Source organism: Ictalurus punctatus, chromosome 3, assembly GCF_001660625.3.
Source record: "Ictalurus punctatus breed USDA103 chromosome 3, Coco_2.0, whole genome shotgun sequence".
Taxonomy (NCBI): Eukaryota; Metazoa; Chordata; class Actinopteri; order Siluriformes; family Ictaluridae; genus Ictalurus; species Ictalurus punctatus.
Genome location: NC_030418.2, coordinates 466,097 through 477,500, shown reverse-complemented (window position 1 = coordinate 477,500; position 11,404 = coordinate 466,097). Strand labels below are relative to the sequence as shown.

Sequence of the window (11,404 nt, the reverse complement as noted above, 5' to 3'; positions counted from 1 at the left end):
ATTAGACATAGAAACACTGCCATGTTTCTGTATGTGGGGACCCACAAAACATGAGCTAGCGCTCAATGCTAAGTGTTACCACAGTGATGTTTTAGCCACACAGTGTCTTTTTTTTAGTATTTCATCAACATATCTGAGGTAAATGTTGACTTTCCCGATCATTTTATGCCATTTCCTGTGTAAGAACATCCTTCTATTGTCCATATTGAAGAGTTTTAAGGCTATGCTCGCGCATTTTGTAGGCTGAATCCTTAGTTTGGTGTACGTGTTTCTCCGTTGCCTAGCAACAGTGTCATCTAATCACTTGAATCGAGAGAGTTTTAATTGTTGATTTATTTCCTTTAAGCATGTGAGTGATTTTGTGTGTACCTTAGAATGTCTTTAGCACACACAAACACACACACACACCCTCAAATCCACACACATTGCCTAGAAATACATTAAGAAGATGTTTTAAACGAGTCTAATACACATCCTGCCTTCCTGAAAACACTCAGACACACTACCTAGCTTCAAAGCTATGTGTCTATGTGAAGTGTGTGTGTGTGTGTGTGTTTGTGTGAATGGGTTGTTTTCACTGTTAATGAGTGTACCACCATGGCCTTTTGTGCGTTTGAATACACAAGTCGGAGACACTTACAGTGTACTGTAAACTGTCCTGTAGGAAGACACACACACACACACACACACACACACACACACACACACACACTAGACACTTCCCCTACATTAATGTCTGGATAAGGCTGCCTCAGTAGGCAGGTTCTTCTCTCTACCCGTTTCTTCAGTGAATGAAGATGTCAGGACACAGTGGGACTTTCCCGTCATCTTTAAATGTGAGATAACATGGTGTATCTCAGGGGTTCCCGAACTAGGGCGTGTTCACCAATGGCATCAAAACATCCTCCTTTGTTTTCTTCATTTATTGAACAAACTGATGTCGTGAATATCGCTCTAATTACGAAGAAGGTTACTGGGAGTCACGTTCAAAAACAAGACGGATTTCAACGCGTCTGTTTTCACTATGCTGACCGGCCGCACTAGCCCCAGAGTTCAGCAATAAAAAAAACAGACAAACTACTTCCCCGTCTGTACAACAGCGCTAGTTCCTTTACGGTGCTGGGTGACACTAGAACAGGAAAATATCCCAAAACGTTTGCGTAATAAATGTAGCGTGGTACAAAACTCACAGAAAATTCATGATGTCTGTTTTTCCATATCGCTGGGAACACTGGAACCGATGCGGCCATCTTGGATCTAGAACACGCGCAAGCGTGTTGCGTACATCCAGGCTATCACGTTTTCAGTCATAGTTGCCAGGTGGAAATAAATATTCAGCAGGGTGTTTATGTAATGATTACCAGAGGATGTTTTTTTTTTGTCATTAAAGAAAGAAAATACATGACATCGTATTGACTTGACACAAAAGAAAACGTTTTTTGTGACCATGCTTTATCACAAGAGTCGTTATTGGGCGAGGATAAAGATGACATTAAGTTGCCCTCTTCAAGCACACTGGAGCAATCACGAGCCTGGTGGGCTCGCTAATGAATTCTTGACTTGTCCTCCCACTTGTTTACCTCATCTCAGTACAGTATCACTCCACCCCTTAGGCCACGCCCACCAAAGTTTGTAGACGGATTTTCTACGTGGCATAACAATATCGTTAGCAGCACGCATATGGAAATTAAAGCAGATATATAATAAGATATTTAATAAGTTTATATGTGTTGATATCATCACACCTTGTTGTTGTCAGAACCGGCTTAACAGATCCGTCTTCCATTGTTTGCAAGTTTAGACAGATTACCGCGTATATGCGATAAATTGTCTCTCCATGCTTTTGCGTTCACAGTATATACACATGTGTATTATCTATAACTTTTGTATATTATTAGGTGTGTCATATTGACTTTCGTTATAAATGTTAAATATTAATCATTTACATGTTTAAACACTGCTTTTTAAGAGCATGGTGTATGGATTAGAGGTGTGTATCGACTTCTGAGATGCATTGTGTATATGTGATCGATAAGCTGATGTGTGAAAGAAACCTCTAAACTAGCAGTTTAATTTAAGTTGTAGGCCACGCCCCCTTTTACTGGAATTGACTGTGTGATTGTGCAATAAATAAACGTGACTTAATAAACAAAACCAAAAAAAAAAAAACTCCCACAGACATTAAATTCCACAAATGCTTTTTGTTAAGAAAATGGCTATTTATTTATTTAAAATAAGTTTAAAGAATCCAGTGATATATGTAAATAATCCATAAACCGATTAAAGTGCCAACTTACAGTTATACAAAAAGTAAATCTGTACAAAAAAATTTTAGAAAATTGGAATGTGGCTTTGGCTAGTCGAGTTAATGGCTTTGGTTTTTATGATTTTTTAATTATTATATATTTTTAGTGTTTATGATTGTCTTGTACGCCACAGAGCCTCGATGGGCTTCTGGAAATTGGTCTTCATCAACCAAACTCGATCGATAAACAATAAACTGATGGATCTGTCGGCGTAGACAGAAAAAAATAAAGAGTCTGAGATCACATTTTTGCACACTCGAGTCTGGCCTCTGGATTTGATCCATTCCCGGCGCTACCAAAATTCCAAAGTCCTCCAAATCCGTAAATCCAAGATGATTATACTTCTAAAAGTCCGAGTCCGACGCTACTTAGATCCAAATGTGTCCGATTCCGCGTTGTTTCGTAAGTTCAGCAATCCATTAATCCATATTTGGGTATAATATCGATTTAACTCTTGCTCTGGAACCTTTCACTCTTTGGTCTTCTTACACAAGTCTCTTTGGTTTGCACTGCTCGGATGTCCCACGTCCCCCCTGGCTGATTCTTCCTGACCGTTCCGTTTTCATCCAGCATTGCTGTGTGTTTGCAGATTCATCAAGTTCTCAGATTCATAAATCCATCATTTGGTATCGTGTTAGCTGAGTTTTGCACCTTTTGCTTCTTTGGTTATGTTGAAGAAGTTTTTTTTGTTGTTGTTTTTTTGCACTTGGCCTTCACTTTTGGCTGATGTCCTGTAGGTCTTTGGATTTCTAGCCACCTCCTTATCAGTTGATGTCTTTGAGGTGTTTGGATCTCACTTTAAATCCACAGCGATCCACAAATACATACATATACATACATATACATATACATATATATATATATATATATATATATATATATATATATATATATATATATATTTTGGTATCCATTCGAGTCTTGCACCTTTCACTCTTTGGTCATTTTTTGGTTTTGGCTCTCGCTATTGGCTGAAGTCCTCGTGGTTCTGGATTTCCTGCGATCCCACAGGCTGTTTCAGCTTGACCTCACTTTTTGAAAACCCATTTTTATTCAGAACCACCGTGTGCTTGCAGATTCAGCGAGAGCTCTTGGCTCCATGAGTCCATATTTTGATATCATATTAGTTTGAGTCTTGCACCTTTCACTCTTTGGTCATGTTGCTATTGCTATTGGCTGCTGTCCTCGGGTCTTTGGCTTTCCAGTGTCCCCATTGGCTAATGCAGCGTGACCTCACTTTATCTTGGCGGGTTTGAGCTCTTTGACTTGCATGTGTAATGTTTTGTGGACGGCGAGAGTCCTGGACTGACAGAAACCTTTTCCACACTCCTGGCATTTGAACGGCTTCTCTTTGGAGTGGATATACCTGCAGGGAAAGAGAGCGAGAGAGAGAGAGAGAGAGAGAGAGAGAGAGAGAGAGAGAGAGAGGCAGGCCTGTTAGTGGACGGTCACACACTTGTTTTCAGTATCAGTATGTATAAGATGGAAGCTCCAGGTGCGTTACATCACATGAAAATCAAAGTAAACATCTGAAAACTGATTTTTAAAAACCATGATGTTGGTGTGGACAGATATCATGCTGTGAATTTATTGTATTGTTCCATGTTTTTGAGGGAAAAGTGTTTCTTACCGGTGGTCTCGGAGATGATCTTGCCTCCTGAAGGCCTTGTGGCAGATGTCGCACGTGTACGGCCTCTCGTCTGTGTGCGTGCGCTCGTGGATCAGCAAATTGTACGACTTGGTAAAATGGCGGCCGCAGAACTTGCACACAAACTCCTTCTTGGTTTTGGAAGGCAGCCGCCCTCGGCTCGGCTTCCTCTCGGGTGAAGCCAGCTTGGCCACGTCGAGTAGGCAGCCTAGGGAGGGCGCGTTCGTGTGCCCTCCTCCTCCAACGGACACGCTCAGGTCCTCGGCCTTCAGCGGCTCTTCCTGAGTGGCGGCGGCGGCCAAGTTGGCGAAGTCAAAGCGCGGCTTGCTCTTCGCTTCCTGTTTGGCTGGATGCACCAGCTGAGGGAGGAGCGGGATGGAGGGAAGAGGGAAACGAGAGAAGGTGCAGCGGGGCAAAAATGGAGGATATCCCAGCGTCCAGTGGTGCAAGTGGACGGCGTGAAGCGCGCTGAAGCTGTAGATTCCCGGCATTTGATCGGCAGGAAGATGGAAGCCGTTGGACGTTTGGAGGAGGGAGTAATTGGCCAGTTGGAGGGATGGATGAAGAGGTACAGGAGCAGGAAGTGTTTTACTACCCATGATTCCTATGTGGATTCTAGGTCAATCAGCAGTGGCTGTGGCCTGAAAAACAGACAGATAGATAATTAGTTTCTCATCTTGTGGACACGAGATAATTTATATGAAAAGCCCACATCGTAAAATCACACATTTATGCACTGATCAGTGCGCGAAAGTAAGCGTATCATCACGCTAATGTGCAAAACTAGCATACCAGTAGTAAAATACACAAGATACAGATCAGTCAGGCAAGCATCATTGGGGAAAGTACACAGGGTACGTCCCAAAATCACATAGCATTTACTTGTCAAAATACTTTCTGAGCCACATAGACTTGTGTTTCTCATGGGTCACCATGGAAATGTGCAAAACTGGCATACATCTGTGCTAACTAGCATGTCGAAACACAGTGACAAGCAATCAGACCAACATCATCGAGGAGTTTATGTGGTTACGTCCCAAACCACATACTAATTTACTTAAAATAGCGTCCCAAAAATGCTAGCGATGGCAAAGCACGTGGTATTTCTCATGGATCGCAGTGGGAATGTGCAAAGCGAGAACAGGGCGTCAAACAAACTCAAATCAGGCAGCTCAAATGACTCAAAATGACTTCAAATAGCGTCAATTGCCAACTAGCATATCGACGTACCAAGTAGTCAGATATCAGAATAGTAGTAGTGTGAAATGTTGAAATTTTAACACTAATCAGGACTTATTGACAGGGACACTAAAGAGCGTGCCAGAATAGTAGCTACGGCAAATCGACAGACAAACAAAATCAGACGACTCGTCATCCGTCCAGTGATATTTCATCTGATCCTGCTCCTTCCTTTTCAGCTTTAGACATTTATTTGTTGTCTTTAGCTATGTAGCTAACTGATTTCCTTGGTTTCGACACGCTTCTTTTAAGATTTCTCAAGTCGTTTAACTTAATGGTGGAGATTTTGAAGACACCTGGCCTGAAACAACACGCACATCAAAACATAAGCTGCACTTGCTCAGGAAAAAAAAACAAAAACACGCCCATGTCTGACAGCGTGATACTGGCAAAGCATGTGTGTGTGTTTGTGTGTGACACAAACGCACTTTAAACCTGCTAGACGTGTGTGTGTGTGTGTGTGTTTTGGCGAAGGCGTTCTGTAGAAAATGTGCCCGGGGCATCTGAGCTGACAGACAGAGATAGACGCCCGAGCGGAGTGACATACCTGCACCGAGTGTTTAATCTGGCCTGATGCACACTGACACAAAGCACAATAACACCTCTTTGTTTCAACCTCAAGATTGACACACACACACACACACACACACACACACACACATACTGACTCGGGCTTGTTTACTGTATCTCTAGGATCGTTGACTTGTTTCCTCATTTCTGGCTTATGGGCTGAAATTCAACTCCATGTGAATGTCATTATTTTACACGCCCCCAGGTTTTATTTCAGCTATGAAGAAGAGTGATCATTTATGGGGTTTTCTTTGTTGTTGTTTTTTTTAAAAAGCGTAACGTAGTATTTTCACTGACAGGCAGATTTAGCATTTTGATAAATGTTACAAAAAGAAGTGATTAACGTGTAAAGCGACAGTAATCGACCTCTGCAGCTTCCCTGAAATCTGTTATGATGATGTAATATCGATACTGCGTTCAATCGCATCACGCTAAACATTTCTGCACACGGTCAGCGATGACTGGATTTCTAAACCTTTGTTTCGTCATTTTATCCTCCGACCCGTACACGAGAAGCGCGGTGTTCTGATATCTCGACCGGCGCGTTCAGAATCCTCCAACGCACAGGAACCAGGGCTCGGGATCACGCCGGGTCACGTCACAGCCGCATCTTTATCCGCTTCCGCGTCTGATTCAGAGATTCCAATCATTCTTAAGGGCCTCATATAATTTAAAATATGTACAGAACTGCAATATAGTATTGTTTTAATATGCGTAGTCCTGGCATGAGATTTTTTTTTTTAATTTATGATGCCAGGAGGAATCAGTTCCTGTGCTAAACACTAATCTGAGGGAAGGTACTGTGGACCGAGACTGTAGTGTACTCAAATAACATTATTACATATGTAGCACACACACGCATGTGTATTTACTGTATAAAGAGTGATCTTAAAACAAGAATTTTTAAAATTATTATTCAAGTGCAATTGCGCATTCATATTGCATTCAGTTGGAGGTGTTTTTTTTTTTTTTTGCTTTTATCTCTTTATGTTCCATATATATTTATCTGTAAAGCAGACAATAATAATAATAATAATAATAATAATAATGATAGTAGTAGTAGTAGTAGTATATATGTAGTGCACATTCAGGGAGTCCCAAAGTGAATACCAAGAAGCTCCCTACTGGACATGAAGTGCACTACAAAGGGCGTAGAACCGAATATCCGACATGCCGTCCCTTACAGACGACAAGTGCACTTCACAGAGCGTAAAAAACATTCAAACTCGTTCTAGTCCCCTTACATAGAGTAAGAGGTTCGTTCCTAAATGACCTGATACTTGATGTATCGTTACTATTAATGTTATTATTAAATATATGTTTAACATGTCCTCGTACGATTTTGACGGAAAGACGTGACTCGAAAAGACGACGCATTCTGGAAGAAATTAAAGAGTGAAACAGCCCTAATTAGGCTCCCTACGGCGCAAAGCTCCCCCTGGGGATTTGGGCAGCTCTGATCACGGTGCAGAAGTAATTGACTTTTAGTCGCCGGGTCATTAGAGGAGATCAGCGCTAGACCTTTAACCCTTTGAAGTGAGCGGAGGCTACACCCGAGTGCCCCCTAAGCCCTTGAACCGAGCACCGTGAGGTGAGAGATAACCGTGATTTCATTTCACCGTGATGCGTTACCTATAGGCTGCTAAACTTTTTAAGGGTGCCTTGTTGTAGGAATCTCACACGCTAATTAGTCGGATTCGGACGCAGTCATGTTACGCAAAGATTTGTTCTTTCTATTCATGATGGCAGGAGGAATCACCGTCGCTGCCCTGAACCCTAATCCGAGGGAAAGGCGATGAAAAGGAATCAGGAGGTCATAGGAAATTGACATGTAGTGCACTACGTAGATATTAATGAGAGGAATACCATTTAAAGATAGGGTGTAGTGTCATATAAATAGGGAGCATAAACCCAGCAAATATATAGTGCACTACATAAAGTGTAGAAACCAGTCACTAACTCTATAGGCACTAGGGATCTGGATGTTAACTGGACATGTAGTGCACTACATAGCCTAATACAGCTGAATCAAATCCCAAAATCTTCTCTGTAGTGCACTACAAAAGGGTGTAACGGTGTAGAAACCCTGGATTACACTAACGTGGGCCTGTAGTGCGTTGTATAGGGGCGTTGTGCTAATATGGAGTAGACAGGGATTTGTGATACAGCCCACCTGCCCCCGAGTGACCCTCAGTCTACACAAAATATTGGCTGTTTCTGTAGCCTGTAAATAAATAAATAAATCTTCCTCCACCCCAGAAGAAAAAAAAAAACATAACCCCTCATCATGTCAAAAGCAGATTGCTGTCTTCTCTTCTCATCGCCTAAGAAAATGGCCACCAGAGTCTGAGTGTTTGAGAGGAACCGTCGTGTGAAAACGTCGACCCATCACGGCTCTAACACATCAGAGAGAAGGACGTGTATTGAGAGGAATCAGGCACTAACTTCGTGCTCGAAAATGTGTAAAACGTCGAGTGTTTGAGGCTAGAATTTGTGCTAACGTCCTAATTAATGTTCTCCATGTTAAATGTGAAATAAAAGGACTTCGAGAAAACTCGTTGTTTGTTCAAAACGAGTCTAAAGTGTAAGCTTTTTATTATTATTATTATTATTATTATTATTAAATCACCGAACAATGTAATGAACGTTAACAATCTAAATAAATAGCTAAAATGGCCGGTTTTGTTTGCCTTTATTTCCTCAGTTAGTTAGCAAAGTGGCTAACTGAGGCGAATTTTTTTTTTTTTTTTTTTTTTTTAATTTGTCTCCCCCGGAATGTTCTCGCGCGTATCACCCCTCGCGCCCTGCAGCAACAGACAACACGCACTGTTTCTACACACTACTCAGTAGAGTAGTACTCTTCCCGGCCCTGTACAGTTAGCGCACTAGTTTATCAGCGCTAGTACGCTAGTATGCGGTTTAGCCTGTGTGTCCCGTGCTGAAGGGCGCGAAAGGTGATGCGCGCGCCAAGCCACTTGCTCGCGTGAGGGTTGTATGTGTGAGGAAAACTGAGGGACCGATTTTTTTCTCTCTCTCTCTTCAGATTAGCCACCTGACTAAAAATAAATACATAAAAGTCATATAAAAGCAAAGTTTGTGATTTTTTTTTTTGTTTGGTTTGTCAGAGATTAAAGACTTTACATTTAACCTGATGGATGGATGAAAAAAATCTAAAGAGATTATGAATTATTTGACGTAAATTCCAAATAATCACATGCTAACTCTTAAAACACGGGCTAGTTATTTGCTCATAATTAGCTTATTATTATTATTATTATTATTATTATTATTATTATTATTATTATTAAGCTACTATTATTTAAAGATATTTAAATGTAATAGAAAGCCGTCTTTGGGGTTGTTTTCTTCATGTTTTATATTCACAGACGGGTAAACGAACTTTATTTTTTAACCAAACATTTAAATATATATATAAATAAAAGGAAAGCAATTAACGTTCCTATAAATTGTTAGGAAAATACTGTTTTGTTTTCTGAACAAGATAAGCTGCATCTTTTGCTCTGGATAATGACTTTTATCCCGTGATAAATTGTTCTCCTGATAATGTGTATTTAATATCCAGGTGCAGATTGTTTGTCTTGGCCAGAGCCCGTGATATGGAGCTTTTGGAAGAATGTAAATATTTAATCTAATAATGACACTTGGCTTTTATTTGACTGTTGATCGCTGCAATAAGAGCCATTAATCAATATTTTACTGCAGTTTGGGCTGTTTTTAGTGGAGGCTCGTGCTGTGCGGATCCGCACAGGGGAAACACGGCGTGCGTGCACTTATATACAAATAAATAGAATTTTTTTAAAAAAATAAAATAAATAGCAATAAAATAAACATCTGAAAGGAAACGCGTAATGGTTTATTATCATGCTTCGGTGCGTTTCTTTCCGTGGAATGTAACGGAATGCAACGATTTCTTCGCACAGACAGGATGAAGGAAAATAAATACGGTTAATGTTCGATGCCTTAAATGATCAGCAAAATATACTCTATAAAAACTCGGGCTTGATCAAACTCAACACACTGTATGTATTACATTTAGAAAAGATGCATGGTTTAGGTGCATGAAGTTCACCGAAGTGCACGCGCCACCTGTTCATCATCATTTATTATTATTATTATTATTATTATTATTATTATTATTATTACATAACAATGCACGTTCGTTGTTTTTTTAAAAATTGCTATTTAATAAAATGTAGCTGCAGGAATGCAAACCACGCTTCTTCAACTACTTTACATCCTGGCGAGCGCGAGCGCACGCACGGGCTGCAGGATAACTTTTTTTGCGTGAAAAAAAAAAAAGAAAGAAAGAAAAAGAAAGAAAAAAAAGTTTGTTTAAATAAATAAATAAATAAATACGTTGTGTAAAGTTTATACCCGGCTGTTTTTTTGTTGTTTTTTTTTTTTCTCAACGCACGCCGACAGATTATTCGGATTATTATCCAATGCACGTTTATTTGAACAAGTCGTGCATGCAGGGTGGTGTGAAGATCAGAGGCGCCGCAGTGCAAATACAGCTTTAAGAAAATGAAAAAGCAAAGAAAAAGAAAAGAAAGATGTTTCAATAAAAACTAATCAAAGTAGAAATAGTTACCAGCTCGCGGCGCGCAGGACGATCCGGCGGGACTCGGGGGTAAAAAGTTTTAATTCTTCCCACGCAAAGAAAGTTGCATGCAGTCTTCAGCCAGTTCTCACACACACAACCCACCCACACACACACACATACACACACACATACACACACACACACACACACACACACACACACACCGCAGCAGCTCCACACAGCTGTTAGTGCAGGATTAAACTTTCTCTCCCCGCGTGCGTGTGTCTTTCCTTCTCTTTCTCTCTCTGTACTGCGGTCCCAAAAACCCACACCGCCTCTTTATTGTAACCAAACCCTCACGCGTCATATGGCCAAACCCACACACACACACACACACACACACACACACACAGAGAGAGAGAGAGAGAGAGAGAGCGAGCAAGCAAGTTTCTTACACTTTCGCAGCATAGTTGAACACCACACACACACACACGTTACACGTTAGACATGCGCACGTTACCTTTCGCTCTCAACGTGTAATTGAATGCATAAAAAAAGCAAACGCACAAACAAACAAACAAATTTTTAAAAAAACGCACAGCGGATGCAACAGTTATCGCGCGCATCCGAGTTATTTTGGTTTTTTTTTACTTATTTGTTTGTTTTGCAGTTCAGTCATTAGTGTTAAGCAGCGCAGTGTTAATCATTTACATCAGCGTCAGAATCAGATGATTAGCAAAATCACTCATAACAGGTCTGTTTACAAAATCGAGGTTTGTTTGTTTGTTTGTTTGTTTACAGACTGTCATTATTTCGTGGCTTCATATCTATCTATCTATCTATCTATCTATCTATCTATTTTCTATGCGTTCGCAGGTGTGTTTTTATTTTTATTGTTTGATAAATTAATTGATAAATTAATCTGCAGGAATGTGATATATGACATTAATAACTGGGCCCTGTGTGACGCAGCTGCGCGCGCCAATAAACCGACAAAACAAACAAAAACCAGCTGGAATAAATACATAAACAAACAAATCAACAAGCACGTGGAAACAAATCTAATCTAATGTATTT

General features: G+C 40.5%; 1 protein-coding gene across 1 annotated transcript; it reads right to left on the bottom strand.

The window, feature by feature from the left end:
* Positions 1-2,198: 2,198 nt before the first annotated feature.
* Positions 2,199-10,652, bottom strand: osr1 (odd-skipped related transcription factor 1). The gene is made up of 3 exons (XM_017465065.3): positions 10,376-10,652; positions 3,937-4,595; positions 2,199-3,672 (listed from the first exon to the last, which is right to left on the bottom strand). Exons 2-3 carry the CDS (start codon positions 4,551-4,553, stop codon positions 3,540-3,542), a joined length of 750 nt encoding a protein of 249 aa, XP_017320554.1. The 5' UTR covers positions 4,554-4,595; positions 10,376-10,652; the 3' UTR covers positions 2,199-3,539.
* Between the last annotated feature and the right edge of the window lie 752 nt (positions 10,653-11,404).

Coding starts and splice junctions, on each gene's coding strand:
- osr1 (XM_017465065.3), bottom strand. CDS start 4,553: ATGGGTAGTAAAACACTTCCTGCTCCTGTACCTCTTCATCCATCCCTC. Junction 3,673..3,936: donor GATCATCTCCGAGACCACCG/GTAAGAAACACT, acceptor CTTTCCCTGCAG/GTATATCCACTCCAAAGAGA.